Source organism: Choloepus didactylus, chromosome 3, assembly GCF_015220235.1.
Source record: "Choloepus didactylus isolate mChoDid1 chromosome 3, mChoDid1.pri, whole genome shotgun sequence".
NCBI classification, from domain to species: domain Eukaryota; kingdom Metazoa; phylum Chordata; class Mammalia; order Pilosa; family Megalonychidae; genus Choloepus; species Choloepus didactylus.
Window position 1 is genome coordinate 181,555,048 of NC_051309.1, and position 24,095 is coordinate 181,579,142.

At 33.1% G+C, this 24,095-nt stretch overlaps 1 protein-coding gene across 3 annotated transcripts in view; it reads right to left on the reverse strand.

The window, feature by feature from the left end:
* The window catches only part of SPOCK3 (SPARC (osteonectin), cwcv and kazal like domains proteoglycan 3), a 505,924-nt gene that overhangs the window by 154,316 nt on the left and 327,513 nt on the right, over positions 1–24,095 (reverse strand). For all 3 annotated transcript variants that reach the window (XM_037830971.1, XM_037830972.1, XM_037830970.1), the window contains one exon: positions 6,575–6,698. In XM_037830971.1, the coding sequence (XP_037686899.1) occupies positions 6,575–6,698 (124 nt within the window). The remainder of the gene's footprint in view (positions 1–6,574; positions 6,699–24,095) is intronic.

Consider the following 24,095-nt stretch of genomic DNA (forward strand, 5'->3'; position numbering starts at 1 on the left):
TTACTTCCATTTAATAAGGCAAAGGTTTTCAAATAATCTCTGGATTTATTATTTTTCAAATTGCTTATAAACATCACCAAACAGTTTTGGTGAAAGGATGGGAGCAGAAGCCACTTTTCTATGTGTTGCAGAGTAATTGTCAAGTGAGTAAAACAGGTAATGAAGATCAGTGAACTGAAATCCTTTAGATTTACAATTTAAAGATTATGGATATTTCAAAGACAAGTTTGTGAAACAGACAATGTTTGCCAATGTTTTTCTTTCTGGTAAAGAATTACATGAAGAATAAGAACAGAAGTTAATAAAATTATTAAAACTTTGTACTATCACTGTAATTTTGTGAAATCCATTTAACATATAGTCACACACAAAGGTAAGTGCATGATTTCAAAATAAAGGACAATGATTTAAAATATACAAAGTTACATAAAAGACATATTTATATAAAGGTAGAAATTTAGTGAAAACTTTGTCTCAAACCCATTCAAAGGTAGCCACCAGTACATACAATGAAGAGCCTTGAACAGGTCAACAAAGTGGGCCAATGTCTGTGCCAACGTTAAAGAAAGAGAGGCACACAGTAATCCATAAGGCAAACTCCAGGAGGAAGAGGAGCAGGTATTGAGTATGGAAAGGGATTAGAGCATTAACCCTCAAAAGTACACTTAATAATTTCAAAAAGCCGATTTCCAAAGATAATTATGTTTCTAAAGTATATTATATTAGAAAATAAAAGTGAGAATGAAGTTATATTTCTTTAATATAATACAAGTGGCAGGTAAGTGATTTACTCAGTGAAGTAATTTAAAGGCAAGACAGAAAGGTCCACTGCCATAGCAATGTGATTCTACTCGATTCATAACTAAAAAGGGGGAGTAATTTTTTAAATGTTCAACAATAGGAACCATTAGTTTGCTATAACAATTCTTTTATAGAAACAGCACATTTTCATATTTCAACTTAATTTTCTCATTTTTCTTTATCCTTTTTGAAAGGCAAAATATACTCAGGACTATAAATTACTATTCTCCTTATCTTTACTTATGCATTTAATAATGAGATAGTATACTATAAATCTGAATTGCTCCACATATAATATTTCATGCATATAAAATATCATGAGAAAATAAATATAAACTGAAGAGGGAATTAATTAGAATTTATTTGTATCCTATATTTAAGGAATTTTGAAAATTTATCAATTGCTTTAAATTCTTCAAATTCAACTAATAAAATTTCATATTTCACCTTTACCAAACAGTGATATCTTACCTAAACATGTAATATTTACAGAAGAGGAGCATATTAATAGCTTGTTTCTTCTAAATGGAATACTTTTTTTTGCAAGTTCAAAAAATTCCACTAGAAGTTCTTTCTCAATCAGTCTCCACAGAAATAACTGATGCCCACAGCATGCTGAAGACTTAAGGTTAATAAGCGGTTCCAAACTCCTCTTATTTCTGTCAGTTGAGTGTTACACCCACTACCATTCCTTTTTTTAAAAAAAATTTGTTTCTAAAACCTGTTCAAATGAATTAACAGCATACTTACATAATTAATTAAATATCATTTAATTTGGTTAAATATAAGAGCAAAACAGAGGTTTGTGTTTCTAAGAAAACAATGTTGAGTGTCTCAGACTGAATAGTGAGCTAGACAAAATAAAAGTTCTTGTATAGATGTATGTGCCGAGATAACTTAAAAGACTGGAAATAGAGTTTTGTTAAAGTTAAATAATATTCTATACATTAGATTGCTCTACAAGTGTTTTTTAGCTCTTGCTCCATTTTAAATGGAACATTTAGGGGATTCACATTTTTCCCCCAAAATGAAGACAATAGAGTATGCATTTGTGCTTCAATATATGCCTCCCGGGGGTAAGGACAGGGAGTGTTGGACGCTAAAGGAATGTAGGGAAAGGACAACTTTTCTGACTTGACTCCCCTGAAATACAGAGGTTTATCTCATGGAACATTCTATCCTTTCAGGGAGATGAGAGTTGAGTAAAAGTTTATTCTAGGTGTCTTTATCAAATTCCCTTTAAGTCTGAGATTTTCTGATACAGCTCACTTATATTATTCCCTTTATTGTTCAGTGCTTTAATAAGAGCTTAGCCCAGTAAATGATCCTGATAATATGCTGGAGTTGTAATCTTGATCAACTTGGCATATCTAAGCAAAAAGTAAAACCCAGCCCAAATAGAAAAGTAGTTCAAATATAAACTGCACACATCTGTTTCTGACAACTGATTTTCCAATATAAAATTTTCTTAGCTCAAAGTATAAAGAGGAAGGAAGACAGGACAATTAAATGCTAAATATTGATACATACAACACATCACACTTCTAATTGTTAGCTATCAGATATTTTCTATCTTTCAAAATGTACATATGTAGTCATTATAATAATGTGGCTATTTAGGGAAAGTAACAAAATGCCTCAAATCTGGCCAAGCAAATGACAGAAAGATTAAAATGTAATAGAAGGATATTGAAACTTGAATTGGAACTATCTCAAATTGCAACAAATGAGGAAAATATTCCCCCTTTAATATTAATATTATTGTTCTATTTATAAAAGCCTTATATTTAAGGGTTCAAAGGCAACAATTTGAAGGGATGCAACAGTGGTTCTCGACCATGGCTTTACATAAAAATCACCTGGGGAGATTTTAAAATTCATATTCACTGGGCTCCTTTCCAAACCAATTAAACAGCATCTTTGTAGCAGACATGATGAACTCCAGTATAAAATGGATAAGATTTCTATTAGTCTTCCCTCAACACACAAACACACTCAAACATATACCACAATTTCCCATAAACAATGTTCATTACTAGGGAATACAGCATTATTTAGTTCAATTGCCAAGCATGGCACAACTAAATATTATAGAAAAGAGTTCAAATAATCCAATGTACTATCCCCAGGGAATTTATATTATGGATGTTCTGCTCACTTCTAAAACACTGGTATTATTTATTGATTTGTTCTCAGCAAATGTAATATACACTTTACACAAGTCAGTGATGAATATATCCATGGTCTAATACAGATGCTGTATTGCAGAACAATTCCTAGTTCTTACTGAAGCTTGACAATACAATCAAAATAGACTTTGCCTGAAGTGAAGAAATGAAGACTTTTATCTTTTGTGCCAATTTCAGGAGTGATTACCTCTCAAGCATCCTTGAACAGACTTACAGTTTGATTTTTTTTTTTTTTTTTTTTTGGTATTGCTGAGTTTGGAAAAACTCAGAAAATATTGGCTCTTTTAAAAAGAAAGATTAAGTAGACGTCTAAAAAAAGTCAATCGTTTACCTTAACAGGATAAAAGCAGATAACTTTCAAAAATACTTCTTATGGAAATCACAAATACAAATTACTCTGCAGAGGAATTCTAGACAAGATGATAAGCTTCAGAGCTTGAACTTTAATAAAGTAATTATTCAAAATTTGTCACATTGTGAAATGAGGTATACTTTCTAAAATTAAATCCATTATGTCATTTGACTAAAATCTTCCTTTGGATATCTTCTGATAATCCCCTTTCCCACTACATTCCCAGCTCCTGCACCTGCTATATGTTTAATGACCTCGTCTCCAATTAAGGTGTGTAGCAAAAGTATAATTTATAAATTCAGCTCTAGAAATTGAGCTGAAGGTAATGAGCAAAAATTAAAGGTCTGAAATAGAACTTTTAGTAACATTATCTATAGAAGTAAAAAAAGAAATATCTTTTACAACAAGTCAGGGGGCCCAAAATACAGAAAGATGATATGGTCTCAAGGGCTGGACTCAGCTTTCACTGTAGAAGTAGGGTCCCCCATCCTGGAGTGTGTCAGGACAACTCAACTGAGAGATTGAGAACTTCAAGCAAGAAACCTCGTGGACCACGCCAAACTTGGAATTCCATGAGTGGCACCATGACTGTGATCTCAAATGCCGAGAGGCCCCCAAAAGCTATTCAAATCTGCCCTATCATAGTTTGTCCAATATAGTGACAAATTTTAGTGAGCCAAGAGCCTGTGACTGCTCCATCCATCTTCTGTTTTCATTTCCTGATAAGTGCATGTTGGTTAAACAATGAAATGCCTTTTTCAAGAAGGCACTTGCCTCTGTTACTGTTTTTTTCTCTTGATCCAGACCTAAATAGCCTAGGGCACTATTTTCTCTGACAGAAAAAAAAAAAAAAAGAAAAAAAGTTGAGAACCTTAATTTGCATTTAATATCCACTAAACATATTACAAAGCACTAGTAAGGAGAGTTTAACATAATAAGTTCTCACTGGGATAAGAGTTCTATTTAGTTTTCATTGTTTTAAAAACCTCAGCCTTACTGCTGTCAATGCACACATTTAAGATCAGAGTTGGTGGTCCAAAATGCAAAAGTCACTAAGTAATATTAGAATCAATAGAAATAAGGATGGTGAATTGTGGTTATTAAAGACCTATATTCATTTGAATAATGCTTTTTTTTTTAATGTGCTTCTATGTAAATAATGCATTTGTTAAAAGTGATGTTTGGTGCAAATAAATATCAAAATAATTCAAATATTTATTATTAATTAGAAGATTGGATTTGCTGACAATATTAATAAGGTCATTAATAATTTGTAAGTTGGGATGTCACAGCGTGCATAGTACACAAGCAAGACAATGAAGAAACTCCATGAAATTAGAAACATATTTGGATTAATCTATATATCATAGATTTGCTTAGTCTATTGTGGGAGCATGACAAATGCATTTTTTAAGCACTGAATACCTCCAAAATCCTCAAACAAGGGATCCCATGTGATCTCAAGCTCCCATGTGATCTCAAGCTCCCATGTGGTCTCAAGCAGTCAGAAATCAACTGTTATTCTAACTTGGTGTTCTGTGAAACTAATTGGGAAAGTTGGGAACATTTGCTAGGAACATCCTAAAGAGAAGCCAAAACAAGAAGTGGGAATATATTTAATACTCTGCAGGGACAATGACACCATGAACAATGACACCATGAACACAAACATACCTGTCAGTTCCTCTGGTAAATATATTTCTAATGTTGAGAAAGACATAGGTCTAGCTTTGCTGGATGCCCATAAAAATTCCAACCTCTCCACCAACCCAAGTTGTTCAACAATCAGTGTTCACTAAGTAGAATTAGCATTAAAATTTGCATCCTGTGAAGCTCCATTTACCAGTTTGATTACTTCAATCTATACCATTCATTGCAATTTAGTGAATCAGTATATGGTTTACATAAAATTGTCATGGGGGTTTTGTTAATATGAGACAGATTCAACTCTTCCTTATGCTGACAACGTGAATTTTCTAACCTTGCAAAGCTGAGGTCTTGGACCACGATAAATTCACCAAGTTCAAAGTTATATTAGAGGACCCCTGACACATTCCTTCCTCTCCTAGCAGCATGCTCGCTTCTATATGTGTCTTTAAAACTTAAGCAAATAGGCACATGGTAGCTTCACTAAGGTGAAGTACTTGAAACCCAGTAAATACTATACAGTTGTTTATGGACTGAATTAAATCTATCTTATCTCTGTAGTGATCCTATCAAGAATAGTAATTGTAAAATGCTATTGGAAGTTTTAGGAAAATATTTACATGGGCAAATTATGGTGCATGAGCAGGTATCCACAAACCAAGATGTTCAGAGAACAAAATGAAACAAAACTTTAGAACTCACTTTGCAGTAAACAAAACCAAATATGAACTGAGGTGAGGCTGTTTATAGTCTTCATGCATCCTATTTTACGTGAATATTCATATAGCAGTTTCCTGAAGAGATGTTAATATATTTAATTATAGAATAAGAGCCCACTGGAGATGCTATGTGCCACATTACCTTTCTAAAACTGAAAAAAAAAGTCTATGTTTGTAAATATATCTGGCCTGGAGTGTTTCAAGTAAAAGACCATAGAGCCTGCCTTCCTTTCTGACAATAAATCAAAGAATGTTCATCTTTGTCTTATTTAGGCACTCTTGAATATTATCAAAGTTTTTAAAAACTTCTAAATATTGGACAATATGGGGCACCAAATAAGGAGCTGAATAGTATTGAGGAGAGGGCAGAAGCAATGAATTCAAGATGAGTTCAAATACTAGTTTCAATGTCAACTAAATATGTGAAACTCATAAATAACTATATGTTTTTTGACTCTTAGTTTAGTAATCTGTTAAAAGGGTTTTCTTGGAGCCTTAAATGTGGTAATATAGAAGTAACAAATGAGATAACAATATAATGACGTTGACAAATTGTAGCTGCTATTGTAGTTTTAATAATTATTAGTAATGATAACATATAGCACGATAAGAGTTCTGATTTCCTGTATATTAACAACAAAGGACACATTGATTTTAACATTTGAGATTTCAGTGTGTTCACAATTTTAGTATTTCCATCTTAAAATCTCTAATATAGGAGAAACATGTATTTGATCATATTTCAAAGCAGCAAGATTATTCGTATTATTTGAAAAGCTAAATAAATTATTTGGATGACCACATTGAAGAATTAATAGTTTTAGTCGCTTACTAATAAACACTTATGGCTTATTTCATGTCTTTACCTGAGAAGAGTAGGTGTGGCCGTCTGAACCACAAACCGGGCTGGTGTAGACAGCTGGGCACTGCTTGCATTTGGATGACATGGGGCCCCTCCATTGCTTATGGCCTGCTCCTGCTTCTTTCATACTGGAAAAAAATAAAACAGCTATACTTAGTATACTTATTTAAAAAAACAAACACAGTTATCTATTAGAATAATGCCTTTTCTCCACTCTCATTCTTAAAGAGAAAGTAGAATCAGTAAACTGTGTTCTCATTATAATCTCTTGGTTCATATCTCAAAGTTTTCCTATAATAACACAAGAAAATATTCTTTAAAAATATTCTACTTGTCACATATAGACTATAGTTCCATTTTGCATGTTTGCCTGTTTAGTGTGAAACATGCTTTTGAGAACTCCAGAAACAAAGCCACCTTTGTCCAGCAATAAAAAACACATCTGGCACCTCCTAAGAAATGCCCTAGTATTCCATTAGGGACAGCACCAGAAAGCTGACACCTAATTCACTGGGTGTACTTGATGGGCTCAAAACAGTGATGCTTATTTTTAGAAAAAACAGCAATAAACAACTGCAGTTTTACAGCATCTACAAAATTTAGAGATCCAACTGGTAGCTTTAGTGATAGCAAATCCTCCATTTATTGTATAGAAGTGCCTCAAAATAGATCTATCAGGCTTTAAACTAGAATAACTTAGGAAAACCCATTCTCTTCTGCTACTTACACTCAACTTCAGCTGAATTATTTGTTTTCCCACTTTGATTAAACTGCTTTATTTCTCTGCCTATTTGTGGGAACAATTTACATACAGAGGAGTAAAGGGATTAAAAACAAGAAGCAAGCAACAGGACATTCATACAAAATTATTTAATATTTAAAAATCCTCCAGTAAGTCAATTTTCATTCTATTTCATTAAAATTGTCTTAGGAAGAGAATGATAGTAATTTGCTATCTATGCCAGGATAAGAAGTTGTTTTACTAAAAACATTTATTTCCTTTTTGCTTTTGCTATTTTCATGAACAAATCAACAACAAAGTGGCCCCAAAAGACTACTAAGAAGTTTGCTAAGGAAACCTTCATTGATAGAGAAAGACATTCAAACATATGTATTTCAAATTTTGATTAAATTTGAATGGGTATTAAGAAGGGGTTTACCAATTTCTCTCTCTGTCTCTGTCTCCCTCTCTCTTATAAAAATATTTTCCTTAAGCCATTCATGGTTCCAAACATGTTCTCTTCATTTCAGTGTTGTAATTTCTGCCAAAAGACCACATTAAAACTCTGTTTGGCTACAGACTTCCTCTCATAATAGATACAATGTGAAAAACAGCCCTGCTGCTACTACTAATTAAATAATTGGCACAAGATTATAATGGGAATTAAAACAACGACTGAAAACCTGGAACATTATTCCCTACCACTTCAAGACTTCTAAATTACAGAAATGCAGCAAAAAGAAATAAAATATTTAAAATATTCTACTTGCAATGTTCTTTTAATTTGTGTAAACAAAATAGAGCGTAAAATTATGCAAAATTATTTGCTCTTCTGATAAATTAGGAAAAATTATTACCAAGTTCTATCTTCTAATCAATAAAAAGTGTTTTATTAGAATGAAATAGAACTGTAGTAAAAACACTTTATATATATAATTGCATCTCTGTTTCTTCTTTACCTCTTTCCCCTTTCTTAGCATATATAACTTTAACAACCATAACAAAATATGGAAATTAAAACATTGCTATATTAATGATTTTCTTTTATAAATGTATATATTTTATGACCCAGCAGAAGTTCTTTCACATTTAATTCAGAGTAAATATGAGTAAAAGTGAAATCTTTTAAAATTTTGAAGATTTATTAGAAATTCTCAAAATTCAAATGAGCTCTTAATCAATGAAACTGAATTGTGCTTGTAAAATAGGCATTGAGGTAAAAAAAAATTCAGTTATCCTTAATCCCATATGCTTGATGAAAAATGAATATTTTCAGATTCCTAAAGGATAAAAAAAAATGGTAGTTTAAAATTTGATTTGATCCTGATCAAAATTTGCTGAAGTAAAATATAATCATCACTATTATAAACACTTTAATAATCCACACATCTGCAGCACTTTTTGATCAGAAGTTGATGCCAAATGCTGCACTATCATTTTTCTGAAGAAATGGAGTACTTATGTTTATTTAAAAATAAAAAGAACATTAAGTGACAATAGATTAACCAGAATTTGTTTAAATATTTATCCTTACAGTAACTTATGCTGAACAGCAAATCATAAACTTTTAATTATGCTCAATAAATCCAATGGAAAGCACTTAACAGTTTGTTAAATAAAGATAGTCTTTATAGAAAAGACTTTATATTAAACACAATCCCTACAGAATAGACCTTACATGCAACAAATAGTCTAGAAAGTTTAGGCCTAAATTTGAAATCTGAAATTCTAAATTTCAAGGTGTGCTCTTAAATCACCCCAGACTGTTTGGTAAAATTCATACAAAAATTTACTTCATTTTTCTGTAGAAACACATCTCTTTCAAGCACAGAATGTATAAAATGCAGTTTTCTAAGAATCTTATGTGAATTAAAAATATTTCTAAAAACACATAATGAATTAACAGTATATTTATAAGCACTGATAGATACACAAACAAAATACATTTCTTGTTTCAAAAAGGAAAACACCTATGATTGACGAAATAAGATTTGTGAAAACAAAATTCGCAGTATTGGACAACAGAACTTTGGAGCCAATAAACTGTATCATCAATAAGGGCTTTACGGATTCTGATTAATCTGCTTAGACTTCACAACAGGGTAGCCAAGGGCAGTCGTGCAGGTTGTACACACTATAGAGCATGTGCATGGTGCTCTTTAACATTGCGCAGGGCTCCCTCTGACCACCTGTATGTGGTATCTCTCTCTGTTAACTGTGAGTGACTTTTACATTGAGTCCCTTGTATCAAATTCTTCAGGAATGCTTCTCAGAAAGCATTATTCATAATTTTGTCTATTGAAATATTTCTATCTTTTGTAGTAAAATTAGTGAAATAGATGTGGCTATAAGTGAAAAATTCTGACTTCATTTAAATATCTATATATCATATGTAACATATAAAGTTGATTACATATAAGTACAGATAATCTCTTTTCATTTGATTTTTAATTATGTTTTGTGGGTCCTATCTAAGAGAGAGCAGTGTATTTTTGAAAGTGATGGTAATCAGTTTACTGGACAAGATAAGCAAAGTAATGTACTTAGGAAAAGGTGAAGTTGGCTCATGCTGTCAAAACGGTTGCCTGGCAAGTATGGCAGGGCGAATGAGAGGTAAGAAACTATATTTGGCAAGGGCATTGCTAAGCATATTATTTTGAATACCTGGGTACAAAAGGATTTTTAACTTTTAAAAGTAAGTTTAATTTTTTTAAAATACCAAAGGCCATCTACAGTTAATTATTGTGAATTATCATCAGAGTAATATAATTTGCACCCATTAATGAGGTATAAAGCTCAAGCTGACTGAAAAATTTAAAGATTACCCTGCCAACAGCAAGTCTGCAGGAATAGATGCACACCTTTTATGGGAACTATTTCTCAATTTTGAAAATTTTGGTTAAAAATCTATTTACTCTGTAATGGCATCCTATAAATAGCCATATCTTTTCTCATAAAAACAAATAAAAATGTGTTTTTAAACCCAGGGAAATGAAGCAAATAAATGACATTACACTAAGTCTAGTTTTTGGTCAGAATCTGTCTTGTTAAATATTCTACCATTCAAGGCATGAAGTTTCATATCAATAAACCTGTTATTACATTTCTAAAAGTAGAAAATTAAACAGCAAGAATTTGTAACTATTGCTTGTGTTCCTTTGCATGACTCATTTTAGGCAGTTAAGTCATATTATCTTTTCATTACCTGAACTGTAACTTCTTGTGTCCTACTTAGTTTTTACTCTAGTCTTCAGTACAAGAATCCAGAGTCAGTCTCACGTGAAAGCTCAATAGTCCTTTATTTTTTTCTAATAGTTAACATGTTAATTACTACTAAATGTGTCTGCTTAATTATAGTCTACTTGGTTTTCTGTTTAGTTAATTATGTTGTGCATTTTAAAAATATATTATGAAAAAACTTCTATGTTTTAGAATATACATTGATTTTGGAATGAGAATAAAGATGCTAGCAAAATGGCTGCCACAAAAACCTCATTCTGATTTTATGTAAGTTTTTCATATGACCCTGTCATTAATCAGTCTTGGCAAGTCAGTGAACTCCCTGGGTCTTAATTCATTCACTTGTACAATGATAGTTCTCATCACCATAGATCATTTGGTGATCTATGAGCAAATGATAGATTTGAGCAACCCATGAGTCTTGAAATCTTTAATAAAATTACCTTTATGGAGCTAGTCAACAAAAATCAGAATCATAGTGCACATTGGCCAGATGTTATGATTTTAGATACTGAGTTAGTGCTACCAAATGAAAGAAATATATCAGTACGGGGGAGAGGATCAAGTTGAGTGGATCAAGAGATTGCTGGGAATGTTGAAGTTGAAACCTTTGCTCTCTGAAGGTAGCAAATGAAAAACCTGGAGGAGCCCTCTCATGTGATAACTAAAGAAATAGAGGTCGTGTTTAGCAAAGCATGGTTTCCATGATAGAATCCCTAGGAATCAAATCATGTTTGTATTACAATAAGGCATTCATAAAATAAATAATGTATATTTACAATAAAATAAATAAAATTGTACAGTATGTATTTATAAATGAATATATATTTCTATATAAAATATGTAAATAGGATAAAAAGCCAAGTGATTTATATATTTATCTGAGGAGGGAACCATTTGTACGTAACTCTTAATTTTTCAGGTGTATTTGCTGTGCTTGTTTCTAATGCAGCTATACTAACTTAATTTGTAATGTCTTTTCTTCAATGGAAGAATTAGGTTATAAGTTAATAAAAAAAATCTAGCATTCAAATTAAGGGAGATAGTCTATGGAGCTCTCAACTGATGGCAACATTATGTATTTTTTACCTACTCAACATACCTGACATTTTACTTTCCTTTAGGCAGTCAATTTTTTAAGTTCTGTCCAAATTATGAAGGAATTCTTCCTCAAGACACAACTGCCAAGTCATGAAATCCTCCCTAATGAACACAACTCTTCAGGAAACCAGCCTACCCTCATTACTTTTTGCTATGGGCCTTAGGAAAGCCCTGTATGAAACACTGAAAGTGGTCACTACCTGCTTCATATGATTTCTGTAATCTACATGGCAATGATTTGAACACTGAAGAACAACAGTAAAGTTTAATTTTAAGTAAATACATATTCTGTAAATACAAAAACCCTTATCTGTAGTTGAAAACACTGTTAACAATATGGCTATTAAATAAAAATATAAAACAAATAACTTGGCATAGCTTATTCTGCGAAATGGTCAGAAAACCTACTTATTCTATATATTTTATGAAAGACTAAGGTTAACACAAGAGGCCCACTTCTAGACACATTTCAAAATACAGTTGTGGGAATAATTAATACAATGTATCTTTTAAAACTACTCATAACACAAATTAAATACATTTTAAAAATTGATTGCAATTATACATTTTCATCATGAAACCTTTTTTACTAGGCCAACTTATGCTATACTGCATTGTTACAAAGAAACCAGAGCAATTAGTGATTTAGAAAGTATATGAGTAATCAAATGGAACAGCAAAATTTAGATTTAAAAAAAAAGTGGATAATTAATCATGTGAACCACTTTCTTTGAACAGATCTTAAAACAAGTTTGCACAGTTATTTTACTACTTAGGAAAAATACAGTTTCAACTAGATTTATTTCAAGGACCTGTGTTTGGAACATAGAACTCACTAATAAAACCAAATAATTTAGTGAGGCAAATGTTCTATCAAAGAGTATTTCACTGATCTTATTTGATCTTATTCTGAAGCTATATTATCACTGAGAGATTTGAATCATGGGAAACTTATAATAATATATGAATAATATATTCCATAAAATAAATGTTTTCCTATTAAGTAGTGTGCATATTCATAATTTTAGAAGACATCAATAAATAATTTCAAAATTTCAGAATAGATATCACTACAAATAGCAGCACTGCATATTTAGAATCTCTTCCCCAGTTGTACCTCTGATTGAATAAAAAAGCTATGAAGTGTATTACAATGTATATAATGTCAAATTTGGATTCTAGTGATCTAGATTCTTATGGCTTCCACATACTTAATACTTAATGTTATTTTAATTATTAACAACTTCTTCACTGAAATTATGGAAAAAGTATATTCAACTGCAAAGGCAATTGATTGTACAAGAAACAAAGAATTGTTAGATGAGTTATGAACTAAAAATGTTCCTAAATCTATACTTCCAGGAAAATACAGACTAACACATTGGGAATTAATTATCTGATCCAATGAACCATTGCCTGTTATAGCTGTGTGTGTTTTTATTCATGGGAAGAAGTGCTGGAAACTTGGTTTTTCTCTCAAATTAATAAAATAGCTACATAAAGCAATATTTTAGTAATTGAACCAAGTATTTTTACAAATTTAAAATTAGATTTCCATGTGTATTGATAGCCTATTATGTGTCAGAAACATATATTGCAATATTATCCATTATTTATAGCAAGCCTATGCAATAGATATTATTCTTTAAATTTTGAGGCTAAGCAGAGGGAGTTGGAGAGAGTTTAACTATGTTTCTCAAGCTTTTTGTTGCTTGTAATTGGCAGATATGGATTTCAAGTGTTCCTTTTCATTTTGCCATTTATCCAATTTCTGCCATGAATGTGCATATAAAATTTTAAATGTTATATAAAACCACATAACCATATTTCACAAATTTCTAAATCAGTTTAATTTAACAGGTTGAAATGACAACATCACTAATTCAAATTTTTACTTAAAAATATGATTCACCACTACCACCAAGAGTTGTCTAGAGAATATATCTGGCTAATTCAACCTGAAATTTACATGCAGTGCAACAAATAACTCAATATGACATATGGGATCCTGACTTAGAGCATTAGTACAAAGATCAATTAATGTTGAATTGTCATTGTGCTGACAGATATATTTTGCTTTTAAATAAGAACACATGAAAATGATTGCTAAGCCTAGCTTTCTATATTTAAAAAAGATTGAGGAAGTACCTCAATTTTTCACTTATTAATGTTCAAATGTAAAGCATATGACAATGGGTCATTATTTTAAACTTAATTAGTTCCACAGGATTAGCACTGAGCAAAGTATGAACTAAGATTTAAGTTCACAAAAATATGTGATTCTTAAAGATCAAGGAGACTCTATATTTGGTAAAATGTATTCATCTTCTTAAAATAACAGTGACAGATACGCAACTAAAAAAGGGAAAAAACATTCTACCTAAAAGAGAATGACTAGTAATCCAGCATTTATCAGGAGACAGGGAAATGATTCTGTTTGAACATTCAAATTATAGTTTATTTATCAAAATAGTCCTTGATTATATTTTTATTTTTGTCTGTTTTAGCTACCATTCAACAAATAGACTCCACAGTTGAGCAGAAGCATTTAACAATTGATTCCTCACTTTATTTAAGAAAACAGTCATTACAGGTCATCCAAAGTTCAGGGAGGGAAAACGTAGAGCTTTTCTTCCATGGTCAATCTGCATTAAAGTTAATATTATTGGCTTCATCCTTGCTTATTGTTTCATTGGAAAAAGATAGCAATAGAAATAAGAACAGAGAAAGAAGTCACCATGTTTTGCTCTAGTCTGATTTCTAAAATGAGAAAAAGGATGAAGAATACAAAAGATTCACTATGCATTAGCTCATACAGTATTACTTCAAGTTAACTAATTAATACAATTTAAAAGAAAGTCCATAATTGTTGTATCCATAGTATTTTCTCTATCAGGTTTTCTTTATTTTCTGTCCCAAATGAGTGTACTTATAAGCATGTGTTAATTCTCCACAGTGTAAAAAGGAATAGGATCAGATTTACTAGAGAAGGAAATGTTCTCAAATAAAAGTTATCCTAATAATCTGCAACACCACATATAAAAGATTATCAGAAAAGCCTTTAAAAACATGTCTTAGTTTCCCAGCTGCTAAATAATTACCATACAGTGGTTTGGCTTAACAAAGGAATTTATTGGCTCACAGATCTGAGGCTAGGAGAAATCTAAAACTGAACATGTTTCCTGGGGTACATAATTCAATCTACCACAAACAGATTATTATTTTTATTTATAATATATTTTAACTTAATAGTTAACCAACTATCATGTTCTAGGGACTGGATTAAACGTCATTAAAACCCATCATAAACTGCTCCATTAACTCCTCTTCTCCTAAAACACACAGAAAGAACCCATGTGCCTTTCTAGCGACTGTTCATTTATTTACCTGTGGAAGTATCCTACAATGTATTCAGGTTGTCTTTTACAATCTGAAGATACCAGATGGATAGAGCTCCTGAATTCACGGGTCTCAGAAATTGTTGGGAGTCAAAATGATAAGAGTAGCTTAGAGTGGGGGGTCCTAGGGCCTAGTAAATGATGAGGAAAGGAGAATCTGGAGCCTATCTGGCTGATCTCACCTTCCAGGTTTTAACTCTGACGCTGTTTCTTTTGTGAAACACTTTATGACACCCCAAACACACTTCCGCCACCAGTTTGGTTTTATACATACTCCGTTTGTAAGCATTTTATATTGCTTGCCATTTCTATTATAACAGTCATCCATATGGCCACCTTTTCCAATTAAACCAACCTCTACTTATGCTTTGAGTCTCTGTCTTTGCCCCTCTGACATCTGCTGTCTGTCTTATACTCACCCCTTCCCTTCTTCTGCTATTTCTCCTAACTGAAAACATGGTAGCCAATAGAGCAATTTAGAGCAAAGGCCTACTTCCTGAGGCCTGAAATAATTCAAACCTTAGTTGAGTCCTTTTAAATTTTATTAATTAGTTAACTTGAAATAATACTGTATGAGCTAATGCATAGGACTTAGTTGAGCAGAAATCAGCTGGGCAGTAACACAGGTCATTTTAATCACAGCAGGGAATTGTACATAAACTGGACTTGGCCACAGCAACCTCTCGAGTCACCATACCAAATATTCTGACCTACGTGCACGTTTCCTAATCACATTCCTGATGTTCCTTCGTCTATTCCAGAAATAGACTTTCAGAGTTTGGGGAGAATTTTAGTTTCTTGTATTTGCTGTAACCATTTACCACAAACTTGGTGGCTTAAAGCAACAGACATTTATTCCCTCAGAGTCCGAAAGTCCAGAAATCCAAAATCAGCTTCACTGGGCTGAAATTAAGATGTCGGTGGGACTGTGCGCCCTCTGGAAACTCTAAGGGAGAATCTGCTCCTTTCCTTTTCCTGCTGTGGAGATTCTTTGGCTTGTGGCTGCATTGTTCTGTTCCATCTGCACATCACCTTCTCCTCTGTGCGCTTGTGTCAAAACTCCCTCTGCCTCTCTCTTATAAAGATGCATGTGGCTGTATTTAGGGTTTACCTGGATAATCCAGAATAAGCTCCTTCTCTCAATATTCTTAACCAAATAACATCTTTTGCCATATAAAGCAATATTCACAAGTTCTGGGGATTAGGAGTGGACATATCTTGGGGCTATGATTTAGCCCACTACAGGGCAGGATACTTGGAAACAGACTTTTCACCTTTTTCACTACAAAGGAGGTTCAGGAATGGAGTCCCTGATTTAGAGGGATACTTTAATTAACGTGGTGCCTAAATTCACACTGATAGTATATTTTGTACTTTGCTTACTCTCATCAACCCCTTCACTTCTAAAGGAAGAATTTACGGTTCATAGCAATATTTTTGGACTGGGATTTTGTCCTTCAGTAACCAGAAGGTTGTGTTCCTCTGCAAATGTGTGCTTTTGTCTTAGCCATGGACACACAGGAAAGCTTAACTGATTCTGCTGTCAGTAGAGGCCAACTTTGGGATTCCCAGTCAATGCTCTTTAAACTCACCTCATTTCTCGGTGAATTACAGCACCATTTTAATTTCTCAATTGTTTCTTAGGAGAACTATATGAGTGCTAGAGTTGTGAAGAGTGTAAAACAATAAAGTCTACATTTTATGGATAGACAACAGTCAGATCAACACTACTCACAGGACCCTCATTGACTGGTAGAAGAACAGAGGATGAAGACAATGAGGTTTTCTTGTCTTTGTTCTTCTATAATTCAAAGTAGTGGTCATTGGGAACTGTTGAAAGAAGTAGTATGTAGATGTGCCAAGCGTCGTGGAGTAAGGGAAAATGGAGGTTCCTTTGCAGGGTTGACAAGAGAGAAACTATTGCAGCATATCAGGAAGCTATTCCAAGAAGTGTGGTCCAAAGTCTCTGCTCTAATTACCAGCTAATTGTTTTCTACTAGGTTGAACTATCTTTACCAAAACATTTCAGTCCTCCTCTCTTCACTAATACCTTTTTACTTTAAATCACAGCTCATTTTCTTTATCCACAATGTTTCCCTGAGGTGTGGCACAAAGTAAGTATTCAATAAATACTGTTGAACAGATAAGAGAAAGAAAGGAAGAGAGGAACAGAGAAAGAGAAAGATAAAAAGAAAGAAAGAAGGAAGGAAGGAAGGAAGGATTGATTCTCTGGTTCAAGCACCAAAATGGCTTTTTCTTTTCTTAGCTTTCTGTCCACTTCAGTGGAAATTCTTTGGCATTATTTTCTTACTGAATAAACATTTTATAAATTATTTGTGAATTAAGTCCTTGTTAAAAGTCATTATGACATGCCATGTTAATAGCCATTCATAGTCAAAACAGAATAAACATAATACAATTTTGTTCCAACTCAGCTTAGCCCCAAGATTGAAGAACATGCCAGGCATGGAGTTAGACATGAGTTTAGTAGGACTTATGGATAGGAGATATGGTTATTTTACAGTGGCAGCCATCCGGGAAAGATGGAAGTTAGCACTCCCCAAAAGCAGGGGGTGCAGGGGCTGGTTTATAAGGATTAGGACAAGGGAGTGTGAGAACAGAGTTTCTGCCAGGTCTTGTGACACAAGGGTGTAGAGATTTGGTGTCAACAGTGATCAGGGGAAGGGAGTTTCAATGCTTTTCTTACAATTCATTTTTTTCTCCCTTGGGGAAGTCTGATGACTTTTAACCTCTGTCCGGTGAAGTAGGAGCTATGTGAAATCACTATGGAAGGGAGGGGCCTGGGCCCCGGGTCACCACAAATCTACTATGAATTCCAACCAGAGTCTTCTTTCTCTAAACCATTATTTTATGTCACAGAATAAAGAAACATGAAAAAAGCATCTCATATTATTTGCTTCAGTAGAATCAGTCTGTCAGGAACCCTCTTCAGCTTTGTATTTTATAATTTTTTTAATAGACTCTCCATTACTCATTTAGGAAACCAGCACTCAGGAAATTAAAAATTAAGCTCTTCACAAATGTATGAGGAAGAGTGACTTATATAGCCTTCTTTTTTCAACAATACTTTAACTCATTTGAAAACATTGCTAATTTATCACATATTTTTGTGTTTCTCCTGACTTTGTAGAATAATAAAGTCCATTTAATCTACAACCTTGTGGTAATTTCCCTTTGGAAAAAAGCTACTCTGTCACATTCTTTCTTGCCCCATCTGACATGTTTTCCAGACCAACTGGGGACCAAAGACATAATGCAGACTAACAGTACTATACATCTTCTAACTTCTCCTCTCACATTGCCTGAAAGGGACAGAAAGACAGACAAAGATTTATCATTTTTAATGTCATTTTACTGACTAAAGGAACGGTAGAGAGAATCTCTCTGCTGAATAAAATTTGTTGAGTCCTGGTGTGGGTAGCTTTTGCAGATGTTCCAAAGATGGAATTAAACTGACCTGTAGTATGCCATCTTGAATGGGAGTTGGCGATTGACTTTCTAGATTGGAAAGCAGATCAAAATAAATGACCTAATCCGGAGCAACTTTTCTGTTGACTTTGAATAAATAATTTCATTTTTGCAGTCTCTTCTGTTTCTTGCTGCAAAGCAGGTTTCTTTTTTGTTTGTTTTCTGATTTTTTTGTATGTTTTGCTTTGTTTTTCTCTTTCATGTTTGCTTGATAATACTCAAGTTTGGATTACTTAGGATTTGGAGTAGTAGTAAGAAAAAAAAGTCCTTGGTTTATTTTGTTTCTATTGTTATATTATCCAGGCATCATAGCTTAGAAAAAAGTGTGTTCCATGGGTTAGAGCATAACCGATTGGCATGCACTGGGGTTTTATTATGTTGTTTCAGTGTGGGAAAAGTATTCACTTCTTTGCATTTTTCTCTTTATACATGTGTCCTTTGGAATGAGATTTGGATATTCTCAGGTTCCTATAATAACTCCCCAAGAACACACCAAATATACTCTGATGGTAGTCCTGAGCCAGAAACTTCAGTGGATACATATGTATATGAATATATAAATATAGATATGCATTTGTACACTACTATGACATGTGTAAATAAGAAGGGGACTACACAAGTGTGATTATAGAACAAGGGAGATAGAGGCTGAAATGGGATCTGAAGTGGAATCAACAACTCCTGCATCATAAAAGATGAAGAATACATAGGGGAAAAAATATAAATAGAAAACAACACACCTTAGAATGCATATTATTGGCAACTAATCACATTAAATTTTACTACAAAGTGGCAAAACATTGGAAATCTGTTCCTTATAAGGACTTGCAAAGCAGTTTAAACCTATAGCTTTATGGAAAAACACTAGAAAAATCAGAATTTTAGCACATTTTGGCTGTCACTTGATGTACTTAGCAAATTATGATATGAAAAAGATGAGCTATGGCAAGACTTGGCTGGTTTATAAGAAAAAATAAACAGAAAAAAACATTTAATGAATTTGAAGGCAATTGATCCTGACCCCAAAGGATGGAAGATAAAGCCTCACCCATTCCAGCAAAGTTTACTGTTTCAAGATAGCTGACATTAATTTGAGAGAAGGAGGCATGGATACAATCAAGAAGAAAGGATAAGTATGAGAATTATGCTCTGGAAAAAGAAATGGACCATGGCACATGGCATTGACAGGAAGAAACAGATTTGAGCTCACTAAATTTTAGAGGGTATTATACTGCAAAAGAGCTAAGAATCTGGTTAAGGCTTTCAAGCCCTAAAACAATCACTGGTCCCCCAAACTTGTATTAGTTTGAAAGGAGTAAAGCCTGAAAGAAAGGCATACTCTGCAATACCTACTTTTGATTTTGTCATAGAAGGTAACAGGCAAAGGTGCTCCTACTGAGCAGAATCAGAAACCCTGGAAAACATGACAAGGTGGTTCTTGATAGAGAACAAAATCAGATTCTATTTAAGGAATTGCCTCGATAGCTATGGCAAGGTACTTTCATAATGCCCACCCAGCAAGGTTTCCTCACTGCTATGTTTCAGTTACTGCTATTTTGTCATCTTCCATTTCTGAATGCGAGCTTCGTGGTTATCCCGACTGCTCATATATATTGCCTAAGAATGTTATATTTTATATAGAAATTTAAGCTGCCTCCTTTGGGGAGAGTTGACTGTATTATGCATATGGAATAGAAATGCATTTGTGGATATTTGCAGCAGAATGCCAGCTATTCACCAAAATTCACACACCCTCTTCCATAGTATATAGTTGTTACTGCTAAAGTGGTTGCCCAGGAACAAACTACATTTCCTAGTATCCCCACTCCAAATTGCACACAGGTGTGGCCATACTATTATTTTCTGTCCGTGGAATGTACCAACAGTGAAGTGAGTTACTTTTGGGTCAAAGCATTTAAGACATAGGGGCAACTTTTCCATACTCTTTTCACTACCACTGGTGCTAAATGTGGATGCTTTAAGATTGTGTGAGAGAGGCTGGGAGATTTTCTATAAAAGGCAAGATAGTAAGTATTTTAGGCTTAGCGACTAAGGTCTCTGTTGCAACTACTCAACACTAACATGGCACAAAACAGCATACAAAATACGTAAACAAATGGCCATGGCTGTGTTCCAAAAATGTTTTTTAATGACACAGAAGTAAATTTTCATGTATCACAAAATATTATTCTTCATTTCATTTTTTTTTCAAGCATTCTTATCTTGTGGGCTCTTTGAAAGCAGGTTGTGGATGGGATTTCATATTCAGGCCAAGTTTGTTGGGCTAGGAGATAGTGAAGCTACAACATAGAAATAGGCTTGGCCCCTAAACAAGACAAGGAAGAAAGCCCTGCCCCACCCCACCTCCACCAGGGGCACCCATATTGGTTTAATAAATATATATATATATATAAGAAATTAATTTTTATGGTGTCAAACCATTGAAAAAAAATTGAGAATGTGTCTATTATAACAGGTATCATTACTATTAAAAACACAGATATTTGAAGCAATCTAGGTATATTGATATCTAAAATACATATCATTTTAATAGAGAGTCAAAAAATGAATGATTAGAAAATAAGTCTTAGCCCTCTTGCTTTCAAGTCAGATATCATTTCAACCCTTCCAAGGAAAATTTATTTTTTTTAAAAAAAGATTTATAACAAAGTGGGATTTATCCCAGGGATGCAAAGCTGGTTCAAAATTCAAAAATCAGTTAATGCAATCCATCACATCAATAGGCTAAAGAAGAAAAATCATATGATAATATGAATAGATGCAGAAAATTATTTGGCAAACTTTAACACCAATTAATGACAAAATTGGTTGCAAGCTAGGAATGGGGGGAACATCTTCAAATTGACAAATGACATCTATTGAAACTTACAACTAACATCATACTTAATAGTATGAATATAAATGTTTTCCCCCTGAGATTTGGACAAGACAAGCATGTTCCCTTTCCCCACTCCTATTCAACATCATACTAAAATTCCTAGCTAATATGGTAAAATAAGAAAAGGAAATAAAAGATATACAAAATAGAAATGAAGAAACATGACTGTTTTTGTTTGTAGATGACATGATTTTCTATGTAGAAAATGCCAAATAATAGTCAAAAGTACTACTGGAACCACTAAGCAATTATAACAAGGTTTCAGGATTCAAGGTTAATATACAAAAGTCATTTGCTTTCCTGCATAACAGCTAAGTAAAGAATTACCATATGACCTGGCAATCCTTTTACTAGGTTTATACCCAAAAGAATTGAAAACAGAGATTCAAACAGACATTTCACACCCATGTTCATAGTAGCATTATCCACATTACAAGAAGATATAAGAAACGCAAGTGTCCATCAACTGATGAATGGATAAACAAAATGTAGTATACACATACAATGAAATATTATTCAGCTGTAAAAAGAAATGAAGCCCTTATGATGAAGACATTATGCTAAGTGAAATAAGCCAGACAGGAAAGGACAAATATTGTATGGTCTCACTGATATGGAATAATTAGAGTAAGCAAATTCCTAGAGTTAGAATGTTTCCAAGTTCTGGGTTGGGGGTACAGAATGGGGAGTTAATGCTTAATTTGTACAAAATTTCTATTTAGGTTGATTAACTTTTGGAAATGTATGGTGGTGATGGTAGCACGATACTGTGAATGAAATTAACAGCATTGATTATTTATGTGAATGTAGTTAAAGGGAGAAATCTTAGGTCCTATATATGTTAATAGAATAAAAATTAAAAGATAAAACATAGGACAGTATTACACAGTGAACCCTATTTTAAATGATGGAGTATGGTTATAAAAATATTCTTTCACAAATTTTAACAAATGTACACACTAATGCAAGGTATTATTAAGGTGGTCTATGAGAAGAAATACACCTAATGTAAACTATGGCCTATAGTTAAAAGTACAATTTTAATATTATTCTTTCAATTATAACAAAGGTATCACACTAATGCAAAGTGTCAACAATAGGGGGTATATGGGAATGTTGCATTTTTACATAATTTTTCAGTAAACCTACAACTTCTATAATTAAAAAAAAAAAAAATTAAGTGGGCCAAAGGGCAAAAGCTCTGAACAAACACCATACCAAAGAAGATATACAGATGGAAAATAAGAATATAAAAAGATGCTCAGCTTCATATTTCATTAGAGCATTGAAAATTAAAACATCAATGAGATGCCATGATACACTGACTCACATGGCTAAAATCCAAACCACTGTCAACACCAAATGCTGATGAGGATATGGAGCAAAAGAAAGTCTCATTCATTGCTGGTGGTAACACAAAATGGTATAGTCACTTTGAAAAACAATTTGGAAATTTCCTATAAAATTAAATATAGTTTTATATATACCAATTGTGTTTCTGGGTATTTTTACTCAAATGAATTGAAAACATGTCTACACATGCAAAAAAAGCTGAACCCATATGTTTAAAGCAGCTTTTTCATAACTGCCAAATATTGGAAGCAACCAGGATGTCCTTACATAAGTGAATGATTAAAAAATGTGGTACATGCATACAATGGATATTTCTCAGAGATAAAAACATAAGAGCTATCAAGTCATGAAAAGACATGGAAGAACTTTAAATGCCTGTTGCCATATTCCAATTTTATGACATTCTGGAGAAGGAAAAACTAGAGACAGTAAAAGGATCAGTGGTTTGAAAGGTTCAGGGAGAGGCAGAAAGGGTGAACTGGTGGAGTACAGGACATTTTTAGTGTGGTTGAAACTATTCTACATTCTATACGATAATGGTGGATAAACAAGATTATGCATTTGTCAAAACCTATATAACTATACAACACAAAGAGTGACCTCTAATCTAAACAATGGACTTAGTTAATAAAAGTGCATTAAAAATGGTTCATCAATCGAAACAAATGTGCTGCGCTAATGAAATATGTTAACAGTAGGGGAAACCATGTGAGAGGACAGGGTTATATGGAAACTCTGTACTTTGTCCTCTATTTTTCTATAAACCTAAAACTCCTCTACAAACAAGGTCTATTAAATAAAAAATAAATGAAAAGATTTATGAACTCCTCTAAGTTCCCCAAGCATGGAACCTCAAAGTTGGACTTGAAAGGGTCGGTAAATAAAGCAAGCAAGTACAGAACTTTCAACAAATACACCAAGGTCAGTGCCTGCAAATTCCCTAAACTACAAGAGGAAAGAGTTCCAAAATTGGTTCAATTTCAAGATAAGTAACAGAAACCCAGAAGGAGGCATTAAACTCCTGTTCCAGTTTATTTTTACACTCGTTTTACAGAAATATGCAAATATGTCTAAGTCCCACCGTGAAACCAAATTACCTTCTTCTTCTTGAAGTTACACACATAAATTTGCACAAGCACATAAGAGAATGTTTAGTAGACAGATTTTTTTGAAAGCTAGGAGAACTTTTTATAGGATGATTATCGTTGAATAGCACGTCTATCATTGTCATCAAGAGAAAATAAATTATGACATAATAATCCCTTTGGTGAAGCTAAATTTTACAAACCCTTACTGGAATGAAATGCAGATGTTGAGTAAATGG